Source organism: Rhinoderma darwinii, chromosome 2, assembly GCF_050947455.1.
Source record: "Rhinoderma darwinii isolate aRhiDar2 chromosome 2, aRhiDar2.hap1, whole genome shotgun sequence".
NCBI lineage: Eukaryota > Metazoa > Chordata > Amphibia > Anura > Rhinodermatidae > Rhinoderma > Rhinoderma darwinii.
Window position 1 is genome coordinate 5,244,104 of NC_134688.1, and position 27,599 is coordinate 5,271,702.

General features: G+C 47.8%; 1 protein-coding gene across 1 annotated transcript; it reads right to left on the reverse strand.

The window, feature by feature from the left end:
- Positions 1-11,223: 11,223 nt before the first annotated feature.
- Positions 11,224-14,298, reverse strand: LOC142740332 (olfactory receptor 2AT4-like). Its single transcript, XM_075849880.1, has 2 exons — positions 13,355-14,298; positions 11,224-11,296 (listed from the first exon to the last, which is right to left on the reverse strand). Exons 1-2 carry the CDS (start codon positions 14,296-14,298, stop codon positions 11,224-11,226), a joined length of 1,017 nt encoding a protein of 338 aa, XP_075705995.1.
- Positions 14,299-27,599: the final 13,301 nt, after the last annotated feature.

The following is a 27,599-nucleotide window of genomic DNA, read 5'->3' on the forward strand; positions in this document are numbered from 1 at the left end:
TTCTGTCTGCCTGTAGCCTCCACTAGAGGGAGCTCACTTTATTGGGATTCATAGTGAGCTCCCTCTAGTGGCAGCAGAAATAATTTTAGAATTAAACTCAATGAATCCTAATGATTGAATAAAATAGAGGTGTCAAGGCACTAGGACCCACCCTGCTAAGTGCACCCCTGATGCATTATTGATGCACATGGATGGGAGCGGTCCAAAGGGGAGAATCCCTTTAAAGAGGTTTATTTCAAGATCCAGATGGATTTCACAAAACCCTTTTACTGTGCCTGATGTCGGAAAACAAAAATATACTAAATATGTAAAGTCTTAAAAAAAGTTGTCACATGACTAAATTCTCCCAGATGTCAGAGCACCCCTTTAAGGCTGGGGCTAGATGACTTTTATTGTTTTACAGTCATAATCTATAAAAATACTTTTAATGTTATTTACACCCAACTGTGACGCAGGCATGATGGGAATTTGAAAAAGTTGCGAGACTTTTTCTGTTCACAAAGCGCATATGTCCCAAATGTCCCATTGTACACAGGATTGTCCCTCAACAGGGACCCCAAAAGAGGCAGACCTGCTTATAGTGATTTAAATGTTGGCAGGCATGACGTAGAGTAGTATAAAAGTCACATGATATTACTAGATGATTAAAATAAAAAAAACAATTCACACAATCAGTTTTATTAGCCACGTGTCACCGTTACGACCATTATAAGACTCCACAATAAATGTAACATCTTATGTCTGGACTCCTGATACAACGTCCAAGTCATTATATTTTATGAAAACTCTTCCTGTAATATCTATAAATGGATAGAGAAGAAGGAGACGGCGGTCTGGATCGTGCATTGTGATAACTCACTGACTCTTCAGTCACTTTACCCCCAGTCCTATGTCAAATAACTGATAGAACATTACAATATCACATCACATTGTACTGACAAACTCACCTCTGTGCAGTCTCTTCCTCCTGTGCAGTCACTGTGTGCAGTCCCTTCCTCCTGTGCAGTCACTCTGTGCAGTCCCTTCCTCCTGTGCAGTCCCTATGTGCAGTCTCTTCCTCCTGTGCAGTCGCTGTGTGCAGTCTCTTCCTCCTGTGCAGTCACTGTGTGCAGTCCCTTCCTCCTGTGCAGTCACTGTGTGCAGTCTCTTCCTCCTGTGCAGTCACTGTGTGCAGTCCCTTCCTCCTGTGCAGTCACTGTGTGCAGTCTCTTCCTCCTGTGCAGTCCCTGTGTGCAGTCTCTTCCTCCTGTGCAGTCACTGTGTGCAGTCTCTTCCTCCTGTGCAGTCACTGTGTGCAGTCTCTTCCTCCTGTGCAGTCACTGTGTGCAGTCTCTTCCTCCTGTTCTGTCACTGTGTGCAGTCTCTTCCTCCTGTGCAGTCACTCTGTGCAGTCCCTTCCTCCTGTGCAGACCCTGTGTGCAGTCTCTTCCTCCTGTGCAGTCACTGTGTGCAGTCTCTTCCTCCTGTGCAGTCACTCTGTGCAGTCCCTTCCTCCTGTGCAGACCCTATGTGCAGTCTCTTCCTCCTGTGCAGTCACTGTGTGCAGTCTCTTCCTCCTGTGCTGTCACTGTGTGCAGTCTCTTCCTCCTGTGCAGTCACTGTGTGCAGTCTCTTCCTCCTGTGCAGTCCCTGTGTGCAGTCTCTTCCTCCTGTGCAGTCACTGTGTGCAGTCTCTTCCTCCTGTGCAGTCACTGTGTGCAGTCTCTTCCTCCTGTGCAGTCACTGTGTGCCGTCTCTTCCTCCTGTGCAGTCCCTGTGTGCAGTCTCTTCCTCCTGTGCAGTAACTGTGTGCAGTCTCTTCCTCCTGTGCAGTCGCTGTGTGCAGTCTCTTCCTCCTGTGCAGTCACTGTGTGCAGTCTCTTCCTCCTGTGCAGTCACTGTGTGCAGTCTCTTCCTCCTGTGCAGTAACTGTGTGCAGTCTCTTCCTCCTGTGCAGTAACTGTGTGCAGTCTCTTCCTCCTGTGCAGTCGCTGTGCGCAGTCTATTCCTCCTGTGCAGTCACTGTGTAGTCTCTTCCTCCTGTGCAGTCGCTGTGTGCAGTCTCTTCCTCCTGTGCTGTCGCTGTGTGCAGTCTCTTCCTCCTGTGCAGTCACTGTGTGCAGTCTCTTCCTCCTGTGCAGTCACTGTGTGCAGTCTCTTCCTCCTGTGCAGTCACTGTGTAGTCTCTTCCTCCTGTGCAGTCGCTGTGTGCAGTCTCTTCCTCCTGTGCAGTCGCGGTGTGCAGTCTCTTCCTCCTGTGCAGTCGCTGTGTGCAGTCTCTTCCTCCTGTGCTGTCACTGTGTGCAGTCTCTTCCTCCTGTGCGGTCACTGTGTGCCGTCTCTTCCTCCTGTGCAGTCACTGTGTGCAGTCTCTTCCTCCTGTGCAGTCGCTGTGTGCAGTCTCTTCCTCCTGTGCAGTCACTGTGCAGTCTCTTCCTCCTGTGCAGTCGCTGTGTGCAGTCTCTTCCTCCTGTGCAGTCACTGTGCGCAGTCTCTTCCTCCTGTACAGTCACTGTGTAGTCTCTTCCTCCTGTGCAGTCACTGTGTAGTCTCTTCCTCCTGTGCAGTCGCTGTGTGCAGTCTCTTCCTCCTGTGCAGTCGCGGTGTGCAGTCTCTTCCTCCTGTGCAGTCGCTGTGTGCAGTCTCTTCCTCCTGTGCTGTCACTGTGTGCAGTCTCTTCCTCCTGTGCAGTCACTGTGTGCCGTCTCTTCCTCCTGTGCAGTCACTGTGTGCAGTCTCTTCCTCCTGTGCAGTCACTGTGTGCAGTCTCTTCCTCCTGTGCAGTCACTGTGTGCAGTCTCTTCCTCCTGTGCAGTCACTGTGCAGTCTCTTCCTCCTGTGCAGTCGCTGTGTGCAGTCTCTTCCTCCTGTGCAGTCACTGTGCAGTCTCTTCCTCCTGTGCAGTCGCTGTGTGCAGTCTCTTCCTCCTGTGCAGTCACTGTGCGCAGTCTCTTCCTCCTGTACAGTCACTGTGTAGTCTCTTCCTCCTGTGCAGTCACTGTGCGCAGTCTCTTCCTCCTGTGCAGTCGCTGTGTGTAGTCTCTTCCTCCTGTGCAGTCACTGTGTGCAGTCTCTTCCTCCTGTGCAGTCCCTATGTGCAGTCTCTTCCTCCTGTGCAGTCACTGTGTAGTCTCTTCCTCCTGTTCTGTCACTGTGTGTAGTCTCTTCCTCCTGTGCAGTCTCTTCCTCCTGTGCAGTCCCTGTGTGCAGTCTCTTCCTCCTGTGCAGTCACTGTGTGCAGTATCTTCCTCCTGTGCAGTCACTGTGTGTAGTCTCTTCCTCCTGTGCAGTCACTGTGTGCAGTCCCTTCCTCCTGTGCTGTCACTGTGCGCAGTCTCTTCCTCCTGTGCAGTCACTGTGTGCAGTCTCTTCCTCCTGTGCAGTCCCTATGTGCAGTCTCTTCCTCCTGTGCAGTCACTGTGTAGTCTCTTCCTCCTGTGCAGTCGCTGTGTGCAGTCTCTTCCTCCTGTGCTGTCGCTGTGTGTAGTCTCTTCCTCCTGTGCAGTCACTGTGTGCAGTCTCTTCCTCCTGTGCAGTCACTGTGTAGTCTCTTCCTCCTGTGCAGTCACTGTGCGCAGTCTCTTCCTCCTGTGCAGTCACCGTGTGCAGTCTCTTCCTCCTGTAAAGTCACTGGGTGCAGTCTCTTCCTCCTGTGCAGTCACTGTGTGCAGTCTCTTCCTCCTGTGCAGTCTCTTCCTCCTGTGCAGTCTCTTCCTCCTGTGCAGTCACTGTGTAGTCTCTTCCTCCTGTTCTGTCACTGTGTGTAGTCTCTTCCTCCTGTGCAGTCTCTTCCTCCTGTGCAGTCACTGTGTGCAGTCTCTTCCTCCTGTGCAGTCACTGTGTGCAGTCCCTTCCTCCTGTGCAGTCCCTATGTGCAGTCCCTTCCTCCTGTGCAGTCACTGTGCGCAGTCTCTTCCTCCTGTGCAGTCACTGTGTGCAGTCTCTTCCTCCTGTGCAGTCCCTATGTGCAGTCTCTTCCTCCTGTGCAGTCACTGTGTAGTCTCTTCCTCCTGTGTATGCACTGTGTGTAGTCTCTTCCTCCTGTGCAGTCACTGTGTGCAGTCTCTTCCTCCTGTGCAGTCACTGTGTAGTCTCTTCCTCCTGTGCAGTCACTGTGCGCAGTCTCTTCCTCCTGTGCAGTCACCGTGTGCAGTCTCTTCCTCCTGTAAAGTCACTGGGTGCAGTCTCTTCCTCCTGTGCAGTCACTGTGTGCAGTCTCTTTCTCTTGTGCAGTCTCTTCCTCCTGTGCAGTCACTGTGTGCAGTCCCTTTCTCCTGTGCAGTCACTGTGTGCAGTCTCTTCCTCCTGTGCAGTCACTGTGTGCAGTCTCTTCCTCCTGTGCAGTCACTGTGTGCAGTCTCTTCCTCCTGTGCAGTCACTGTGCGCAGTCTCTTCCTCCTGTGCAGTCCCTATGTGCAGTCTCTTCCTCCTGTGCAGTCACTGTGTGCAGTCCCTTCCTCCTGTGCAGTCCCTATGTGCAGTCTCTTCCTCCTGTGCAGTCACTGTGTAGTCTCTTCCTCCTGTGCAGTCACTGTGTGCAGTCTCTTTCTCCTGTGCAGTCACTGTGTGCAGTCTCTTCCTCCTGTGCAGTCACTGTGCGCAGTCTCTTCCTCCTGTGCAGTCACTGTGTGCAGTCTCTTCCTCCTGTGCAGTCCCTATGTGCAGTCTCTTCCTCCTGTGCAGTCACTGTGTGCAGTCTCTTCCTCCTGTGCAGTCACTGTGTGCAGTCTCTTCCTCCTGTGCAGTCTCTTCCTCCTGTGCAGTCACTGTGTGCAGTCTCTTCCTCCTGTTCTGTCACTGTGTGCAGTCTCTTCCTCCTGTGCAGTCACTCTGTGCAGTCTCTTCCTCCTGCGCAGTCCCTGTGTGCAGTCTCTTCCTCCTGTGCAGTCTCTTCCTCCTGTGCAGTCCCTGTGTGCAGTCTCTTCCTCCTGTGCAGTCACTGTGTGCAGTATCTTCCTCCTGTGCAGTCACTGTGTGCAGTCCCTTGCTCCTGTGCAGTCACTGTGTGCAGTCCCTTCCTCCTGTGCAGTCCCTATGTGCAGTCCCTTCCTCCTGTGCAGTCACTGTGCGCAGTCTCTTCCTCCTGTGCAGTCACTGTGTGCAGTCTCTTCCTCCTGTGCAGTCCCTATGTGCAGTCTCTTCCTCCTGTGCAGTCACTGTGTAGTCTCTTCCTCCTGTGTATGCACTGTGTGTAGTCTCTTCCTCCTGTGCAGTCACTGTGTGCAGTCTCTTCCTCCTGTGCAGTCACTGCGTAGTCTCTTCCTCCTGTGCAGTCACTGTGCGCAGTCTCTTCCTCCTGTGCAGTCACTGTGTGCAGTCTCTTCCTCCTGTAAAGTCACTGGGTGCAGTCTCTTCCTCCTGTGCAGTCACTGTGTGCAGTCTCTTTCTCTTGTGCAGTCTCTTCCTCCTGTGCAGTCACTGTGTGCAGTCCCTTTCTCCTGTGCAGTCACTGTGTGCAGTCTCTTCCTCCTGTGCAGTCCCTGTGTGCAGTCTCTTCCTCCTGTGCAGTCACTGTGTGCAGTCTCTTCCTCCTGTGCAGTCACTGTGTGCAGTCTCTTCCTCCTGTGCAGTCACTGGGTGCAGTCCCTTCCTCCTGTGCAGTCACTGTGTGCAGTCCCTTCCTCCTGTGCAGTCCCTATGTGCAGTCTCTTCCTCCTGTGCAGTCACTGTGTAGTCTCTTCCTCCTGTGCAGTCACTGTGTGCAGTCTCTTTCTCCTGTGCAGTCACTGTGTGCAGTCTCTTCCTCCTGTGCAGTCACTGTGTGCAGTCTCTTCCTCCTGTGCAGTCACTATGTGCAGTCTCTTCCTCCTGTGCAGTCACTGTGTGCAGTCTCTTCCTCCTGTGCAGTCTCTTCCTCCTGTGCAGTCACTGTGTGCAGTCTCTTTCTCCTGTGCAGTCACTGTGTGCAGTCTCTTCCTCCTGTGCAGTCACTGTGTGCAGTCTCTTCCTCCTGTGCAGTCCCTATGTGCAGTCTCTTCCTCCTGTGCAGTCACTGTGTGCAGTCTCTTCCTCCTGTGCAGTCTCTTCCTCCTGTGCAGTCTCTTCCTCCTGTGCAGTCTCTTCCTCCTGTGCAGTCTCTTGCTCTTGTGCAGTGTCTGTGTGCAGTCTCTTCCTCCTGTGCAGTCTCTTCCTCCTGTGCAGTCAGTGACTTCAGTTTCTAGGACAGGAAGTAGTTTTCTTCACCAACCATTGTCAGCCATATTACGTCTCATGGAGCTACTTTTTGAGTCTCCCAGTCACCCAGAGCCTCCTTCCATCTTTAAGCTCTCCCCTCCATCAATCACAGCAATCCGTCCCTTATTCCCCCTTCCTGTGCAGAGATATGTATGATGGAATAATTTAAGTAGACCATAGGCTAGGATAATAGGATTAAGTAGACCATAGGCCCTGGGCTGTTACCCAAACTTGGGCCCCCTTCCCCACCGCCGCACTGCCATGCCGTCACTATTGTTAACACTACCTGTTTGTGCAAGCATTAACAAATGGGTGTTATGACTCCCCTTGTCAAAGGGCTGTATCTGTCACGTAGGGTTTGTGGATCCACTGGGCCGTACCGCCTTGGCAGTATGGCAGCTGGCCAACAGGGAGCAGGTCAGAGTCTATAGTTCGTATTGGGTACCTGTGGCAGCTCAGACAGTAGCAAGGCAGGTTTGGCTGGGACTAGGCAGCAGGTAGACGTCAGGCATGGAGTAGCAGGACAGGCGTGGAATACAGCACAACATGAATACAGCACGGCACTAGATCAGGATAGCACGGGGTACAGGATACAGGAACAGGGAACATTGGGAGCTGGAAAACACTAGGAGACCATTTGCAAGACAAATTTAGGGTACGACAACAACGCTCAGGCATCGAATCAAGGGGCTGGGTCCTTCTTATAGTCCAGGGCACCATGGGCTGATTACACATGGAAGTCCAGTACGCACGCTGTCCCTTTAAGAGCGGGCACGAGCATGCGGGCGCACCCTACGGGACCTGGCTGAGGTGAGTGGACCTGAGCGCTGGCGTCTCCTGAGGAGGAGACTGTGGCCAGCTCTCGCAGACCCATGGCTGCGGCCGTCAGGAGGTGAGTGAACCTGACGGCCCGCAGCCACGGACATGACAGTATCCCTTCATACTGACAGTCTCCAACCATTAATAACAGTATCACACTGTGCAGGGACACATCCTCCTGACAAGGGGAATGGTAACACCCATTTGTCTATCAGTCCTGGCTGCACAAAGACTTTTTATGAAATACAAGGATTTCCTATAATAAACATGTCAGGAGAGGTGACAGATTCTCTATAAATTCAGTGACTCACAGGTGACGTCTTCTCAGATTCTGGTAGCTTTTTTTCCTGTTTTCTTCTCCGTCCGGTCCAGACTTCATGACGATTTGTTCCGGCCATGACCCATTTCTGCAGAATTTGCCACTCAGATGTCTTCGGCTCTTCACTTTTCCAACATTTCCACACCTTAACCGGTTAAGGACTAGGCTGTTTTACAGCTAAATGACCAGAGCAAATTTCACAATTTTGCTATGCGCTTCTTTAGATGACTATAACTCAGCAGGTGAATAAAGTTCATCTTTGAATTTTACACTCTTTTTAAAGGACAGATAGGGCTTTGTTTTAGTGGCATTTGTCAGTATATATAATTATTTTTTTTTTCTCTAAAGTGGGCAAAATTGGAAAAAAATGCAAGAATTTAACAATTGCGTCGGTTTATGCTAGCATTTTTCACACACGGTATGGACCACGGACAAAATTAATCTCCTTTCACATTCTTCCACTTCTCCCGTGCATGGGGATACCAAATATGTGTGCCTTATTCACTGTGCGGGCATGTGCCAGGGCTTGGCATAAAAGGAGGCTTTTTGGCCTTTTCGGTCCAGGAATTTTGCATTTGATTTTATAGCCGTATACTGTTTTCTGGGGGGCCTAATGCTGCTGAAACATTAGAAACACCCCATAAATGACTTCATTCACACAAGTAGACCCCACAAGGTTTCCTTCAAGGGGTTTATCATATTTTTAGACAGTCCAGTTTTCTTCTGAAAGTTTCTTGAATAAGATGGAACAAAATAAAATCAGCACTTTTTTAGCAAATGCGTCAGTTTATGCCAGTATTTTTCACACACGGTATAGACCACGGTCAAAATTAATCTCCGTTCACATTCTGCCACTTCTCCCGTGCACGGGGATACCAAATATGTGGCCTTATTTATCACATAGAGATGTAGGAGGGCGGACGATAGAAGAAGATTATTTCACAAATCGCTTTTTTTCAAAGCTGGTTTTACAAAACTCAACAGAGTTTCTATAACACTTCCAAAATATCTGCTCGTCCACACTTACATTCTGCTCAGGGGTGTAGAGTTGCAGAAATAAATTATTCAGGGAATTTATTAGCGGTCTTATTTTGAACAACCGATCCCGGTTTGCATCGGTACTTGGGGGGGCCTGTGCGTTGTCATTGAAGTGGAGGAACCTCATTATTGTCTCATAACGAGACCTGGGCATTACTGCAGAATATACTGGGGTGGCTTGGGCGGGTCTTGTTGACCAGTAAGACCTAATGGAGGGCTTTTTGACAATACCCATATTTAGGGTGAGCCCCAAATTTTTTTTTAATTCCTGCAAATTGGTGGGCGTCCAATCTCTGGCATGGGTGGATGAAGGTTTCTGCCTTATATATTGCGTGGCATATAAATTTGTTTCGTGGACAATCTGATTTAGGATGTCGTCCGTTATAAATAAATGGAAGTAATCCATTTGGACAAAATTTGTATTGTCCACGGTTATGCCAGGAGTGGCAGTAAATCCGTGGATTCTAGGCCCAAAAGATGGGGCAGGTGCCCATACAAGAGCCTGGACTGGAGGGACCAGGCTGTCCCGTGCTACAGCGCTACTTGGCCCTGCGCTTTCATGTTCTGCAGTTTCGACTGCATCAGGGACAACGTCCCCTGAAGATGAACCTGAAGTGACGCTGTCATCGTCACTGCCCAAAACAGGTTCCATCTCGAACGCCATCTCTGATGCGGTCTCCGACTCAGACCACAGCATGGCGTATGCCTCCTCGGCGCTAAACAACTTCCTCGCCATAACGTAACTAACACTAACACTAACTAAACAAATTTTATTTTTTTATTTTTTTTATAAAACACACAAACTAAGGCCCCATGCACACGACCGTGCCCGCAATTGCTGTCCGCGATCGCGGGCACGGCCGGCCGCTGACTGACAGCCGCATTTTCGGGCCGTGCTCCCATACAAAGTATGGGAGCACGGCCCGCAAAATGCGAAAGAACGGACATGTTCCATAATTCCCGGAACATTTCCACGGCACTGACACCCTTCCGTAGTGCTACTGAAAGGTGTCAGCGTTCAATGAAAGTGAATGGCTCAGTTTTTGCGGACCGCAGTTGCGGTCCGCAAAAACGGAGGTTTTTTGCTGTCGTGTGCATGGGGCCTAACTGCTATATATATCTACACTACCGCTAACAAAAAAATAAACCGCTATTGCTATATATATTATATATATGTGGATATATATATAATTATATACTCCCTACCTGCCTATTCTAATAGAATAAAAGAAAGAAAGGTAGATAGATAGAAAAAAAGATAGATGGATAGATAGATTGTATAGATAGATAGAAATCTATCTATACAGAGAATGTTTTATAGTGTAACTGTTTGTTTTTTTTTCACTGTAATCTTCTGGCAGCAATTCTCCCGAGTCTCTTTTTCTCCTCAAACTGAAACAATATTTGAGGAGAAGAAAAGAGGCAGGAGATTTACTGCCAGAAAACTCAAAATAAAACAAATGTGGTCGCTGTGATTTTCACAGCGACCACATGTTCAGGGACCATCAGATTGGTCCCTGATACTCTGCCCAGTGCCCAGAGCTGTTGGTAACAGCGAGGGCACAGGGCTGTGTGCACGCGATCGCGTGCACACTGTTTTCTAAGCAGAAATGCATGTGATCGCTGTGATTGGTTGTCACAGCGATCACATGTTCAGGGGCCAAAAGATTGACCCCTGACATTCTGCCCAGTGCCCATGGCTGTTAGCAACAGCCAGGGCATAGAGCTGTGTGCACGCGATCGCGCGTGCACAGTCTCTGAAGTGCGGCCGTATATATACTATACGCCGGACTTTAGAGACCCTGACCGCTGGCCGTATATTTACGGCCAGCGGTCGGGAACCTGTTAAAATAAAGATAAAATGATCATGGTGCTACACACCGTGCCTCTGAATAAAATAGCACCATACACTGCACCCCTGATTAAAATAGTACAAAACACTGCGCCCCTGAATATATTTGTGTCAAACACTGTAAAGTAAAGCACCACATACAGACAGCCCTCTATAGATAGCGCCACACACACAGCCCCTGTAGATAGCGACACACACACAGTCCCTGTAGATAGCATCAGACACAGCCCCCTGTAGATAGCGCCACACAAACAGCCCCCTGTAGATAGTGCCTCACACAGTCCCTTGTATATAGCATTACACACAGCCCCCTGTACATAGAGCCACACACAGATCCCTGTAGATTGCGCCACATAGCCCCCTGTAGAGGGCGCCATACAGCCCTCCGCCTCTTATATATAGTGCCATACAGCCCCCCTAAATATAGTGCCACACAGCCCCCCTATATATAGTGCCACACAGACCCCCTTGTATCTAGTGCCAAACAGCCCGCCTACCTTGTATATAGTGCTACACAGCTCCCCCGTTTATATAGTGCTACTTAGCACCCCTTGTATATAGTGCCACACAGCTCCCCCCTTGTATATAGTGGCACACAGCCCCCCTTGTATATAGTGACAAAAAAAAACCATCCCTTGTATATAGTGTCACACAGCTTCCCCCCTTGTATATAGTGCCACACAGCTTCCCCCCTTGTATATAGTGCTACACAGCAATCCGCCACCCTGTATATTGCCACATAGCCCCTGAAAAAAATAAAATAATGTCCTTACCTTGCCCCATTCCCGCGTCGGACAGATCGCTGCACATACTCCAGGCAGTAAACTTGCGCAGACCAGCGTGATCCAGTGACGTCATCATGCTGGCCTGCGCAGGGAGTCTTCCCAGCGCCTTATAGGCTGCATGCCCAACGTATCCTGCACCCTATAGTATTCATTTGTATATGCGTCCTGAGGATGCAAAAACAAGTGAATGTGGCTGTCGCTAGCACCAGGGCCCCCACCGGGCATGAGGGGGCACGTGCCGCTCTTATGAGGATCCGCTACTGGATGGAATCTCTGCCTGTAGAGTGCGATACGTGATCTGATATCAGTGACCAAATGTTTATGTGTCCATCAAGGATGTTTCAGACAAAGCACAGACATAACTCTAAGGTGACAAGGCATGCTGGGAAGTGTAGCTCCATGGGGACATCAGTGAGGGAGGAAGTAGCTAACTTTTCCTTCTTCCTGGGTCTAGTAAAGCTGTGTGGAGTGTTTGACTTTGGTTGTAAATGGGAATATTTTTGGGCTTTACAGGCCTTCCATCTGCCTCCCCGTCTACTGCCTGTGGGTTTGCAATAAGTGGGAGCTACTTATGACTGCAGTCTATAACTATGAAGACACATAGTTCTGCATTGGCACTGTGTACGGAAAACTGTAGGAAATTTAATCAAGACGATTTGCACATTTGTTTAATTTTTTATTTCAGATCTATTGGAGCAATAAACATTTATCAGTGAAGGGACTAAATGTCAACATGAACATCTATTATTTTTTTTGTAGATTAATAGACATAACAAATTCAATTTATGAATCTCCTTTAGTCCAGTAGTTATTTCTTTTTCCTGGACTATTCGTTTTTTAACCTGGGATCCGTTCTGCAAGTTTAGTAAATTTATTCCAAAATCTTTCTTATTGTAACCAGCATTTATCTGTTATTTGTTCCAAAAATGATCTTAAAGTGGAGCTAAACATTGGACAAACTTCTGACATGTCATAGTGGCACGTCAGAAGTTTGGATTGGTGGGGGTCCGAGCACGGAGACCCCCACCAATCTCTAGAACGAAGCAGCTGAAGTCCTCGTGTGAGCGCTCAGCCGCTTCGTGTCTGTTCGGCTTTTTACGGAAATAAATGTATCGGTGTACGGACTCAATAGAAAGTCTATGAGCCCGTACTCCGATACATCGGGTTTCCGGAAAAAGCCGAACAGACACGAAGCGGCGGAGCGCTCACGCGAGGGCTTCAGCTGTTCCTTCTAGCGATTGGTGGGGGTCTCAGTGCTCGGACTGAGACATGTCAGAAGTTTGTCAAACGTTTAGCTACATTTTAACTTCATCTATTTATGTTACCAGTTGACCTAAGTACAGGGCGCCATAGATCAAGAAGACCCCCAAACCCATTTTAGGTGACAAAATATTCAAAAATATTCTAGTGGGGATAAGATCAGGGGAATAACAATATGGGGTGCAGAGGTTGCGGTCACACCTGAGTCCCGAAGCCTGAGGGAGTCCATAGATCCCTCCGTACCATGTGAGGAGACCAGCACTATAAATGATGTGTCGTGGTTGGGGGACCCTGTTACAGATTTTACATTGGGGCCCTAGTGCTTCAAGTGACCTCTTTGAATAAGAGTCAATAAAAAGCACTGGAGTAAAATGTGCCTAATTTATTAAAAGTCGCACACCTCTTAATAAATTAGGCGCATCTCCGGCTGTCTGTGTGCCAGATAGGGAAATTGCTGAGCTAGAGTAGAGTTCTGCTATAATTTACACCAGATATTGGCGTAAATGATAGTAAATGTGTCAGGCCACGGGTGGGTGCAGTGCTTAAATAAATTCTCTCAAATGACTTTTCTATATTATTTAAAAATGATCTGAAATGGCCAAATGGACCCATATAAAGGGTTACAGAATTAGAAAAACATGGCAGCTTTCTTCCAGAAACAACGTCACGCCTGTCCACGGCTTGGGTCTTGTATTGAATCTAATTTCCTTTGAATATAATGAGGCTGAGCTGCAATACCATGCGCCACCTGTGGGCAGGTGTGGTGCTGTTTCGGACCCCTTTGATGTCTACATAAGCATTATTGTTTTCAAATTCATAATCTAGTTTCACATTCTCCTCCAGAAATAAGTTCTAAGTGATAGGCTAGGACTTGTGACATCACCAAGCCTGATGCAGTGACATCACATAATGTGAACTGCTCAAGCAGCTAATGAGTCGAAAGTGGTCAGGAGAGTAGAAGGTAATTCACTACATTAACAGCTTCGTGTTGGGGTCTAACACTTGGTTCTGTCATCTGCACCGGGTGGAAGATGCCCCTTTGGGCACTCTCAGCTACCAAGCTCTCAGACATTGCCCAGTTACCCAAGGCTTAGTCTTACGATGGCCCAATTATTCTACTATTATGTAATTTTATGATCTTTAAGCCTTTTGAGGATATTTTTGAATACCTGCTTAATTTCCTTGGTCCGTAGACAATAGATTATAGGGTTGGCCACGTGAGGTAAGAATGTATATAGACAAAGCAGGAAAACATTCACATCTGCACTAAGGATTAATTGGGTCTGGTTTGTTATATATACAAAAAGTCGAGGAATGTAGAATAAAGCAATCACTGATAGATGGGTGGTGCAGGTATACAGGGCTTTTTGACCCTTTACCAAGTGTCTCGAAGAATTCATGATCCTTATTATAGCAATGTAGGAGAATATAATAAAAATTAAAGGTAGAAGCAGGACTACCATGGCCGTACTGAAAACCAACCGCTTAGAGGGAGTGACATCTCCGCAAGCCAAAGAATGGACGTTACTACTGGTACAAAAACAACCGTTGACTCTAGTTCTACCACAAGTGAATACGAGCGTAATGTTCATAGAGAAAGTAATAAACCCCGCAATAGAGGATAGAAAAGCGCAAAAACTACAGGCTATGACCATCTGTTTGTTGGAGATGATGGTGGAATAATGAAGGGGCCTGGAAATGGCAACATAACGATCCATGGCCATCACCATGAGTATGAAGGCATCCAGAGTGCCGAGATAATGGACCCAGAAGACTTGGAAGAGACAGGCCGAAAAGCGCATTGTCCCGTCTTCAAACAAATATTTAGCAATAATTTTGGGCAATGTTATCGTATCGAACAGAAGGTCAGAAGTGGCAAGAGTTTCTATGGATATGTACATCGGCTTACGTAGGCTTTCCTTTAAAATGATCAACCCGACCACGGTGCCATTGGCCAACAGGGATGTGATGTAGATGAGAAACATTACGAGAGAAACGGGAATGTAGAACTTCAACGGGAGACTCGGAAATCCAACCAACACAATTTCAGCAGGTAGAGATAGGTTTGTCATCCTCTGGTCAAAAATTCCAAAAATGAAAAAATCCTAGAAGAAAAAATTATACATATATAAAAAAAACCTCTCTATGGTTAGTATTTTTGTTTACTGATGAATGAATAAATTATAGTAACACTCAGTGCCCCCTGCAATTTCACCACAATTCAAGAATCCAACATTTATTATGGTGACCCATTATAATAGTGACCTGTTTAATTACATTTTAATGGCCTATTGTATCTTACATGCTACCAAGTTTAAAGGGGTATTCCAGCCTCTTGCATTATCCACTGGATAGATGAAAAATGCTACATTGGTGGACTTCCAACTGCTTGGAGCCCCACCGATTGCCAGAATGGGGAACCCTAGTCCCACATTCCCCGCAGCCACAATATAGCAGCTAGGAGGATTTTGAATGGAGCGGAGGTCGGGCATGCATTCAAAGTCTATGGGGCCGACCAACACAGCTCCATTCCAACTCGTCCTAGCTGATGTTTTGCGGCTAGGGAGAATGGGGCATCAATGTCCTCAGTTCTTGTGATCGGTGGGGGTCTCAGTCAGACCCGAACTGATCTAACATTTTTAACCTTTCCAGTGCATAGGAGAAAAATGCTGGAGACTGGAATACCCCTTTAAAAGAGCTAATGGTAAACAAATAATAAAATAAAGAAATAATAAATCTAAAATAATAATAATAAAAAAAATTACGAAAAATAAAAAACTCAACAAATATGAACATCTTATGTATGGCGTTTCTTACATTAGCATTACCCTTTATGTTTTTTTTTTTGTGGTTTTTTTTTTATAAGAAAAATAATCACTGTTCAAAATGAGAGACATATTCACAGGCAATAGGTAAGAAGAATCAATCTATTCAATAGACTTTAAGAACTCAAGATTTACAAATCAAAATGCGCCCAAAAAGTGGTGTGCGCCAATTTTATTATTTATTTTAGACGTGAGGGAGTTATAAAAGGCACCAGATTAATTAATGGCAAAGTAAAGTACGCCAGTCAAGGGAACGTGAGAAGATTATCAGACACCGGAGTCTAGGAAAAAACTTTATAAAAAAAAAATGTGCAACAAAGCAATACTATTTTTTTTTTTATATTTTGTTTAGTTCTATCTACACATTGAAGCCAGACCCAAGTCTTTTCCCACACTAGTAAATATGGATCAGCGTAACGTCATGTGAGGACCGGAGTTTTACTATAAATCTACACATTTAAATGGTCACTAACTTTTAAACAAAATTTTCATAAATCAATAGTACAAGCAAATATACAAAACTTTGTAACATACCTTATTAGAGGAAAATGCCTCGTTCTCCATTTATCTGCCCCCTCCCTACCACAATTTACTGCTTTTTCTATCTCCGAAAGACAAAACAAATTATCAACTCATTGAGGGATCAGGTTACAGCTGTCCATAGAAGTCTATGGAGAGGGAATGGAGAGAAAGGAGCAGGAGCAGAGTGAGAGAGGCACAAAGACACAGAGATGCTGCTGCAGCTTCTAGTAAGTGTTCTATTGAACCCCACTACTGAATTCACAGCTACACTGCTCATTACTGCTGTATACTGTCCTCTATGCTGCTGTAGCTTCCAGTAAGTGTTCTATCTCACCTGAGTGCCATGCTGCTGCTGCTTCTAGTAAATGTTATAGTGCTGGATTCCTGCTACACTGCCCATTAATTCTATATAATCTCCATGCTTCTCCTGCTTCTAGTAAGAGGTCAATTTTAACCAAGTGCTGACTTCACAGCTACACTGCTCATTACAGCTATATAATCGCCTCCATGCTGCTGCAGCTTCTAGTAAGTGTTTTTTCTAACCCCAGTGCTTGATTCACAGCTACACTGCTCAGTATTGCTGTCATATTTTCATTAAGCTGCTGCCACTTCTAGTAAATGCTATATCTCACTTCAGCATTAGTGTAGTGGTGCAGTGACTGGCACAGGGTAGATGGTAATTTGAGAAGTTTGAGGAAAAAAAATGATTTTCCCTGGCGCTGCTACCTGGTAAACCTTCTTTTACCAGTTAGCAGCACCAGGGAAAATCCGTTTTTTCCTCAAACTTCTCAAATTGCCATTTACCACTGGACCCTTTGGATCCGGATCGGAACCCAGGCTGCAACAATATATTAAACATGCTTTCAAGGATGTTGTGCTCCTAGCACAACCAACCTGGTCAGCAGAACTGATCACCTATCTGTGGCTTTTTTACTATATCATTTGACGCACTATGTGCGCTTTGTGTTGTGTTTTTCTCCTCTACTGTTTAGTGGCACAGGGTTGAGGTATAGGTTTTGTGGTCCAGTGCAGTGACCGGCACAGGGTAGAAGCATTGGTGTAGTGGTGGTGGTCATCCATGCTGCTGCTTCTAGTAAGTGTTATATCTCACCCCAGTGCTGGATTTACAGCTACACTGCTATTTACTGCTGTCAAATATCCTCCATGCAGCTGGTGCTTCTATACACAGTATGAGATAGATAGATAGATAGATAGATAGATAGATAGATAGATAGATAGATAGATAGATAGATAGATAGATAGATAGATAGATAGATAGATAGATAGATAGATATGAGATAGATAGATATGAGATAGATAGATAGATAGATAGATAGATAGATAGATAGATAGATAGATAGATAGATAGATAGATAGATAGATAGATAGATAGATATGAGATAGATAGATAGATAGATAGATAGATAGATAGATAGATAGATAGATAGATAGATGATAGGAGAGCAGGAAGTTTTCTTCTGTTTGTGCGCAGTGTATAGAAGACATCACAGCACTTAGTCTCCACTAACTCAGGGAAAACTAAGAATTAAAAATAAATCCTGCAGAGGGGAAAACTGCTAAAAAATGCATAATACAAGTCATAGTATATTGGCCAGAAATAGTGTTTATACAGATGACAGCTTATTCTAAACAGTCACCTGAAAGTTTAGGTACATTTTAATACTTCAGGCTATTAAAAGAAGACTCCGGGCAGGGCCGGAGGGGACAGAGAATGACACAAGGATTCTCTCTTTGGTGTTTTTGTCATGCTCCGCCCCCTCATGCCCTGCTCTGGGCATAACACATTGTATCAGTTTTACCTGCAATGTTACTAAAAGTCTCCTCGGTTTTGCATTCCATCTGACGGTTGCTTCTTATTCCGGAGCCTGAGGGCTGACGATCAGGTTTTTGTGAGAGGCTTTGACGGCCGGGAGAGACGAGAGACTGAGCTAAAAGGACACATGGGGTCAGATGTGACGCGGGGCGAGGACGCTGAAAGTTGTATAAATTGAACCTGTCACTAGAGATACTGCACCTGCGTTTTGCCGTTGGGCTCATTTCCTCTTGCGCAGTTATATTTTCCTTAGATAAGACAATGGAGGCTAAAATAGAGATCTGTCGTATTTCAGCGCCCAATGTCTAATGTGCGGGAAATACGGCTAAAAATGTAGAAATATACCGACCTACCTACCTAATGCTTTATTTGTCAGTCACAAGAAATCCACTTCATTATCTGAAGATAAAAGACAATAAAGTCAATTCTAAAATAAAAATAAACACTTACTCTTCCAGAAGTTGGGCAGATCAATGAATTTCCATGAAGTGCAGAATGAATGAAAAGCTCTTCAGGTTCCTGCTGTATTTATAGGCTGCAGTACTGGTGGTATATAGTCCCCGGAGGCAGAATTCTCACATGAATGGACGTCATCGCCTATTCTGAGATGTAGCGGGGCTAATTTATCTGTTACTTTTTGCATCACAATAATTATCTGAATCCACATGATACCGTTTTTTGCTGAATTTAATGCAAAATTCAAGTATTTCCACAAATGTCTCATTTTAAAGACCGATTTCTTTGGAAAGCGAAAATACCCCCATTGTGGCCTCCACCTGCTTACTAGACGTGTGGCTGGACCAAGAAGAGAGGGGAGCCCCTGTCCCCGTTGGCTTTTAGGGCGCAATTGAATAAATTCTAGGCCCCATATCATGCATTTAGAGACATGTCTCTTTAGCTCCATCCATTCCTATATGAGGGTGGAACGTGCCAAGTGACGTGGTACCCCATAAGAGGCTCCTGCCCACCAGAGTAGAAACCGCTATGTGCACAAAGCAACCATTCACCTAAAGAATATATAAAGGGGCAGTGTCCAAAACTATCTATGGGAACAGTAAGGCCGTGTTCACACGAGACGGTTTCGCTGCATAAAAGCATGAAGCGTATCCGCCCTGTGTGCCGTTTTTTTGCCCGTAATGTCCACTGCGGAAAACTGCAGCACCAGCCGGCCTCCTGGGGTAACGTTTCATCCCATGTGACCGCCGCTACAGCCTGTGATTAGCTGTAGCGGTCACATGGGATGAAACGTCATCCCAGGAGGGAGGAACACAGACTTCTGGGTAAGTATCAGGCTTTTTTTTTTTTCTGAGTTGCTCTTCTTGCGGCGGGATTGCTGCGAACCTGCCGCAAAAACAGCAACAACTTCTATTTGTTGCGGGCTTTAGCTTCCCATTGAAGTCAATAAGGAATTCCCACAACAAAGACACTTACGAAAATATAAGTATAGCGCAGGTCAATTTCTGAGCGTTTTTTCCGCTCAGTTTTTACGCAGCATGTGGACAAGCCCTAAAGGATCACTAATCCCCAAAATGACGTCACTATTTCCAGAAGAATTGTCGGGTGTACCACGTCCAGTAAAGACCCCAACAAAACTGTGACAAATCCCGTGGTGTATTCATAAGGAACAGCTCGATTATTTGGGATCCTCCAAATAAAAAATATCACGCCCATATCACGGTACAGAATTAGGAATGTCACATCCGTATGTGGCAGGACAGTCATAAGAAAAGGAAATACATCCTCAATTTATTCTTGTAATCATTGCTAAGATGCGCGACTTCCACTAGTTCAGGGGCCGCACGGGTTGGATTTATCTACTAATAATTGCAATGCCTATGTTTTTTCTTTCCAACAGCAATTGTGGGGGTCCATGTTCTGAATAGACAGATGTGGGCTCCTGCACAATAAACGGTGTTAATAAAAAAATAAAAAATTTGCGCGTGATCAAGTCCAGGATTTAATTGTCCAGGAATTGTATAAAAAAAATCTAAATTCGTTTTACAGTCTGAAATAAAGACATTTTTCAGATTTTCACTTACTTTTTTTTCCTCCCCACATTCCAAAAGCCGTAACTTTTTTTATTTTGGAACCTCTCTGGAACAGAAGTGCACCTGCACCAACGCAGGAGGCGTCCACCTCCAACGAAAACTGTCAAGATACATCAGGTTGATGGAGGGTTGAGGTCTGACGTGAAGGCACTCTTAAGGCTATTAAATGCAGGTTCTGCCTCTGTTGTCCACACCTTGGCGTTCATGACTTTTTTTGTGAGGGTAGAAATGGGAGAAGTCAGTGAAGAGAAGTTTTGGATAAACTGCAGGTAGAAGTTGGCGAATCCCAGGAAGCGCTGTATGGACCTCAAGCCTTGTGGACGTGGCCATTCCAGGACGGACTTTACCCTCTCAGTATCCATCTTGAGGCCTTGATTCGAGATGATGTAGCCCAGGAAGGGCAGAGAATTCTTCTCAAACACGCACTTCTCCAGCTTGGTATACAGGTGATTCTCCCTTAATCGCAGCAGTACTTGACGGACATGTCTCCGATGAGTCGTCGGATCTGGAGAAAAAAATCAGAATATCATCGAGATAGATCACAATACAGACATAAAGGAGATCACGGAAGATGTGATTGACGAACTCTTGGAAGACAGCGGGAGCGTTACACAGACCAAAGGGCATTACTAGGTATTCATAGTGCCCGTCTCGGGTGTTGAATGCCGTCTTCCATTCGTCACCCCGGCGGATCCGGATCAAGTTGTAAGTCCCACGCAGGTCTAGTTTAGAGAAAATCTTGGCTCCTCGTATGCGGTCAAATAGTTTGGAAATTAGTGGCAACGGATATTTGTTCTTGACTGTGATTTGATTGAGGTCCCGGTAGGCAATGCAAGGCCGAAGAGATCCGTCTTTCTTCTTGACAAAGAAGAACCCGGCACTCAGCCGGGGAGGAGGATTTTTGTATGAAACACCTCTCCAGATTCTCCTTGATATAGGCCGACATAGACTGAGAGAAGGTATACACGTCCACGAGGAGGGGACGCTTTAGGAACCAGTTCAATAGGGCAGTCATAAGCCCGGTGTGGGGGCAGTGTCTCAGCCTCCTTCTTGCTGAAGACATCAGCAAACTGAGAGTAATAACGAGGTAATCCTGCCAATGACTAAGGCAGAGGAGGCTAGGCCGGATGGTTCTGCAAAAGACAGTGATTGAGACACTTGGAGCCCCATTGGAGTACCTTTCTAGAATTCCAGTCCAGGACTGGGGAATATAGTCGAAGCCAAGGCTGGCACAAGGTTGACGGCTTTGGGCAGGACAAGAAATGAAATTAGCTCTGAATGAAGGGCTCTAAATTGGAGCTTTAGCGGTTTGGTCTCAGATACAATTGGATCGGGCAGAGGCAGTCCATTCTCTGAGGCAACAGTCAAAGACGTCTCCAGAGGGACAGTGGGCAACTGGAGAAGATCCACTGGGTCTTTTTCGATGAAGTTAGCAGCGGATCCAGAGTCCAGATAGGAAGAGACCCGGTGCGTCTTTTCGCCGGACACTATGGTCACGGGGATGGGTAGTTTTGAGGAGAGTTCTTTATTCAGCGCTGTATCGCCTAGGGTTGTCTCTCCAACCAATCCTAGGCATTTGGAGTTTTTGGGCTACTGGGGGCACAAACACACAACATGGCCTCCGAGGCTGCAATACAGACAATGTCCCGAAGTGAATCTGCGTTGTTTCTCCTGGACGGATAATTTGAGCCGGTCCACCTGCATAGGCCCTCTGGTGGAACAACTGGTGAGGGCAACAGGGATTGCTGGAAAGTAGGAGCCAGTCTGGGAAGTCTTCTCTGCCGACAAACCTCTTGGGATCGCTCCCGGATCCTCATGTCAATCGGGGTGGCGAGAAGAATTAGGTCATCCAGGGTCAGTGCAAGCTCATCTCTAATCTCAGAAAACAATCCCATCCAGAATGTAGCCACCAAGGCCTCATTGTTCCAGGACAGGTCTGCCGCCAGGGTGCGAAACTAAATGGCATACTCGCCCACGGAGGTGTCACCCTGGCGACAGGTCAGCAGAGATGGAGCAGCAGACGAGACTCGCCCAGGTGCCTCAAATACTGAGCAGAAAGTCCGTAGGAAACACTGGAAGTCATGGGTCTCTGGTCCCATACGTTCCCAGATAGGATTCACCCATGCTTGTGCCTTTCTAGTAAGGAGCGAGATGATGAAAGGAATCCTTGCGCTATCAGACGGAAATGATTTGGCATGTAGGCTGATGTGGATCTGGCACTAGTTCAGAAAACTCCTGCAGGTACTCGCATCTCCGTTGAAGCGAGAAGGTAGTTGCAGACAGAATCTGGTGTCGGTACTGGTACTGCCAGGAGGTGTAATAAGAGGAACAGCCAGAGGAACAGGAACAGGTGCCTTGATGGCTGCAGCTTGCACATCCAGTTGCTGTGAAATGGAGTTCACTGCTTGGAGAAGTTGGTCTTGTCTTGACCGAAGGTCTCGCAGGTCTGCCTGCATAGCTTGTGATGTCGTCATGGCCTTGGGTTGACCAGCGGGGTCCTTGGCCTGAGCGTACTGTCACGATCTGTGGGTATGTGGACCCACTGGGCTGTACCGCCGTAGCGGGATAGCAGTTGGCCAACAGAGTACCAAGTCAATATATAAATAGTCCAAGCACAAGGGTACCTGTAATGGTTCAGACGGTAGCAACGGCTAGGCTCAGATGGGACCTTGACAGCAGACACCAGACGCGGTGTAACACAGCAGGCGGAACCGGTGGCACAACACGACTTCAACAGGTTTAAGGCACAGGAATAAATAGCACGGGATACAAGATAGAGGTAGCTGGGCACGGGAACAACTGGAAAAGGATAACACTAAGGGACCATTTGCAAGACTAACATAGGAAAATACAACAACGCTCAGGCAATGGGCAAAGGGGCAGGGCCCTTCTTATAGTCCAGGGTGATCATGGGCTAATTAATGATAATTCCCATGTGCGCTCACTGGCCCTTTCAGGACGGGCACAGCGGACCGGAGCAGAAGTGAGCGCTGGCGTCTCCTGGGGAGGAGATGCGGGCCAGCACTCACAGATCCATGGCTGCGGACGTCGGGGGGGGGGGGGGGGTCACTGTGTGGCGGTATTATTGAGTCAATGTATGGCGGTATTATTGAGTCACTGTATGATGGTATTTTGTCATGGTTATATGGTTTTTACTTAGTCATTCTATGGCGGTATTATTCAGTCACTGTATAATGATATTTGTAACACCCATGGCTGCGGACCATCGGGATTGCTCACCCCCTGACGGCCGCAGCCATGGATTAGTGAGCGCTGGCCCACATCTCCTCCTCAGGAGACACTAGCGCTCACTTCAGGTTCACTCTGCTGTGCCCCTGAATTATATACCAAATTAGCCCATGATCACCCTGGACTTTAAGAAGGGGTCTGCCAAATCCTTCATTGCCTGAGCGTTGTTCTGTTACCTATGTTAGTCTTTGCAAATTGTCCCTTAGTGTTTTCCAGTTCCCGGTGTTCCCGTTCCTGCCCTGTATCCTGTATCCCGTGCTATCTTGTTCCTGTACCGTAAAGAGTTGGAGTCTTGTTGTGCTGTATACTACGCCTTCCGTCTTACACCGCACCTGGTGTCGGCCTGCTGCAAAGGTCTTATACGAGCCTACAATCGCTACTATCTGAAGTTACCACAGGTACCCTTATCCGAACTATAGACTTTGACTTGGTATCCTGTTGGCCATCTGCTATCCCGCTATGGCGGTACGGCCCAGTGGGTCCACACACCCACCGTGAAAGTACGCTCAGGCCATGGACCACTCTGGTCAATCCAAAACCATGACGACGTCACAAGTGATGCGGGCGGATATGCTAGACCTCCGGTCTCGACAGGACCAACTCCTCCAGCTGTTGAACATTATTGCACATCAGCTGGATATGCAAGCTGTTGTTCCTCCTACTACACATCCTGGCAGTACGGACCCTCCGACTACACCTCCTGGCAGTGCTGGTCCCCGATTTTCTCGGCCACTACCTTATCGCTATGATGGAGACGCGAGGACCTGCAGGGGATTTTTGAACCAGTGCCACCTCAATCTGAATGCAAGAGCATTTTCTACTGATGGCGCAAGGATCGCTTTCATCATCTCTCTCCTCACTTGCAGGGCCCTAGCATGGGCAAACCCTATCTGGGAACAACAAGGACCAGAGACCCGTGATTTTCAGGGGTTCCTACGGACATTTCGCACAGTGTTTGAGGAACCTGGACGAGTCTCGTCGGCAGCCGCCTCCTTGCTGAACCTTCGCCAGGGAGACACTTCCGTGGGCGAGTACGCCATTCACTTCCGCACCCCAGCGGGAGAGTAGTGTAATGGAGGCCTTGGTGGCACCATTCTGGCATGGACTGTCCCCAGAGATTAAGGATGAGCTTGCCGACCGAGATCTGCCATCTACCCTGGATGATCTTATTCTTCTGGCCGCCCGAATTTACATAAGAATCCGAGAACGGTTCCAAGAGACTCGTCGGGAGGGAGGACTCCCTAGTCCGGCTGCCACAATTCAGCAACCCCTGCTGTCCTCGTCAACTGTTCAACCTAAGGAGTCTTTGAAGATGGACCATCTCAAGCTGTCTATCCAGGAGAGACAACGCAGACGCACTTCGACACTCTGTCTGTATTGAGGCCTCGGAGGCCATCTTGCGCATTTGTGACCCTAAAAGTCCCAGAACCTAGAGTTGGTTGGAGAGACAACTCTGAGTGAAGAGGGACTTTCTTCCAAATTGTCCATCCCCATGACCATAGTGTCCGGAGAAAAGACGCATCGGGTCTCTGCCTATCCTCTGGATCCGCAGCTAACTTCATGCGGAGAGACCTGGTGGATATTCTCCAGTTGCCCACAACCCCCCTGGAGAGGTCTTTGATTGTTGGCTCGGTGAATGGACTGCCTCTACCAGACCCTATTGTAGCTGTGACCAAACCACTGAATCTCCAAGTGGGAACCCTTCATTCCGAGCTCATCTCGTTTTTTGTCCTGCCCAAGGCTGTCAACCCTGTGCTGCTGGGCCTGCCCTGGCTCCGACTATATGCACCAGTTCTGGACTGGAAACCTGGAGAGGGTTCCGAGTGCCTCAACCGCTGCCTGGGGCAGATCTGTCCGGCCCAGTCTCCCCAGTCTCAGTCATTGGAAGGATTGCCTTCTCATTACTCACAGTTTGCGGATGTCTTTAGCAAGAAGGAGGCTGAGACTCTACCTCCACACCGGGCGTATGACTGCTGTCACGGTACGAGGTGTGAACCTACTGGGCCGTACCGCGTGGCGGGATGGCAGCAGGCCAAACCGGTAAGTAAACAGTTCGATAGTTCAGCGAGAGTACCTGAGGCAATCGTAGGCAGTGGCGAGACGGGCACGTCCAGGACCAGGCGGCGGGAAGTCGTCCGGTGAGGCATAGCAGGACAGCGTAGGCTGTAGCACAGCACGGCAATAGCACTAGGTAGCACGGAAACAGGATACGGGATACAGGAGCAAGGCACACTGGGAGGCTGGAAGACACTGGGAGACCATAAGCAAGACGAACAATGGGAAAACTAACAACACTCTGGCAAACGGCAAGAGGGCAGAGCCCTTTTTATAGCCCAGGGCATCCTGGGCCAGATTGCAGATTTACGGCAAAAACGCGCGCACTGGCCCTTTAAGGCCGTGCACGCGCGGACGCGCTCCCTCGCCGGAGACACTCAGAATCCGGAAGTAAGTGCTGGCGCCTGCCTGGGGGAAGACGCTGCAGGGAGGTAAGCTGTCCATGGCCACGGCCGTCGGGGTTAACGACCGAACGACGGGCCGTGGCCATAGATGTTACAACTGCCCTATTGATCTGGTCCCTGACGCATCCCTTCCCCATGGAAGGGTATACCCTCTCTCCTTGCCAGAGACTCAATCTATGCCTACCTATATTACGGAGAATTTGGAGAGGGGTTTCATACGGAAATCCTCCTCTCCGGCTGGGTCAGGGTTCTTCTTAGTCAAAAAGAAGGATGGGTCTCTTCGACCCTGCATCGACTACTGGGGTCTCAACCAGATCACGGTCAAAAATAGATATCTGTTGCCACTGATTTCAGAACTTTTTGACCTCATACGAGGAGCCAAGATCTTTTCTAAGCTAGACCTGCGTAGGGCTTACAACCTAATGCGGATTCGCCGGGGTGACAAATGGAAGATGGCATTTAACACCCTAGTCAGGCACTATGAATACCTGGTGATGCACTTTGGCCTGTGTAGCGCTCCCGCGGTCTTCCAAGAGTTTGTTAATGTCATCTTCCGAGACCTTCTCTATGTCTGTGTTGTAATCTATCTCGATTACATCTTGATTTTTTCTCCAGATCCGACGACTCATCAGAGACATGTCCGTAAAGTTTTGCTGCGATTAAGGGAGAATCGCCTGTATGCCAATCTGGAGAAGTGCGTGTTTGAGAGAAATCCTCTATCCTTCCTGGGCTACCTCATCTTGGATCCATACAGCATTTCCTGGAATTCGCCAATTTTTACCGGCACTGACAGCTCATCAAAAAAGGCATGAATGCCAAGGTGTGGACTCCAGAAGCAGAATCCACATTTAATAGCCTGAAGAGTGCCTTCACGTCAGCCTCTACTCTCCATCATCCTGATGTATCTCGACAGGTTCCATTGGAGGTGGACGCCTCCTCTGTTGGTGCTGGTGCACCTCTGTTCCAGAGAGGTCCCAAGGGCAAGGCAGTGGTATGTGGCTATTACTCTAAACATTTTTCTTCCGCAGAGCGCAACTACTCGATTGGGGATCGGGTGTTACTGGCCATCAAATTGGCCCTGGAGGAGTGGGGACATCTACTAGAGAGCGCAGTTTATCCCATCCTGAGATTTACTGACCACAAGAACCTAACTTATCTCCAGACGGCATAAAGGCTGAACCCCCGTCAGGCCAGGTGGTCGCTGTTCTTTGCCCAGTTCCAGTTTGAGCTCCACTACCCGGCCGACAAGAATATGAGGGACGATGCCTTGTCCAGGTCGTTCGAAACAGGGGACACCATGGAGTCTCCACAAAATATTATTGATCCATCCTGTATTATCTCTGTCAATCCTCTGCAAGTAAGAGATATCCCTCTGGGGAGGACTTTTGTGCACCTGGCAGACAGAGGGAGAAACCTCCTCTGGGGACACAGCTCCAGACAGGCAGGTCAAGCGGGTGCCCATAAAACCTGAGACTTGATTGCCCGTCATTTTTGGTGGCCCACATTGCCCAAAGACAACATGGACTTTGTTTCGTCCTTACGGTGTGCACGGCTAACAAAATTGCCCACTCCAAACCTGCTGGCCTGCTCCAGCTGCTGCCTGTGCCCAATGCTCCCTGGCAGCATATAGCAATGGACTTTGTTACGGACCTGCCTCCCTCTGCTGGATGCAGTACGGTCTGGGTAGTGGTGGACCGATTTTCGAAGATGGCTCATTTAGTTCCGCTGACCAATCTACCTTCTGCTTCTCGACTGGCCAACCTTTTCATTCAGCACATCTTCCGCCTGCATGGCTTGCCTAGGCATATTGTGTCTGATCGGGGGTTTCAGTTCATCTCAAAGTTCTGGAAAGCCCTCTGTAAACTCCTCGATGTAAAGTTGGACTTTTCCTCAGCCTACCATCCTCAGTCCAATGGTCAAGTCGAGAGGATCAATCAGATCATGGAGAACTACCTATGACACTTCATCTCCTGGCAGCATGATGACTGTGTGCAGTTCCTTCCTTGGGCCGAGTTCTCGTACAGTAACCACACAAGTCAGTCCACAAGAACCACACCGTTCTTCATAGTATGCGGCCAACACCCACAAATTCCTCTCTCGGTGTCCGTTATGTCCGATGTGCCCGCAGCTGATTCTGCTTTTAGGGACTTCCTGCAGATCTGGCAGCAAACCCGATCCTCCATTCTGCTGGCGGTTGACCGCATGAAACGTAAGGCAGACACAAGGAGAAGAGAACCTCCCCAGTTTCTTTCAGGTACCAAGGTCTGGCTGTCCTCCAGAAATATCCGGCTGAGGGTGCCATCATTCAAGTTTGCTCCCAGGTTCCTCGGACCCTTCAAAATCGTGCAACAGATTAACCCTGTCTTCTACAAGCTTCTGCTGCCTCCTACCCTCAAAATCCACAACTCCTTCCATGTGTCCCTCCTGAAGTCTGTG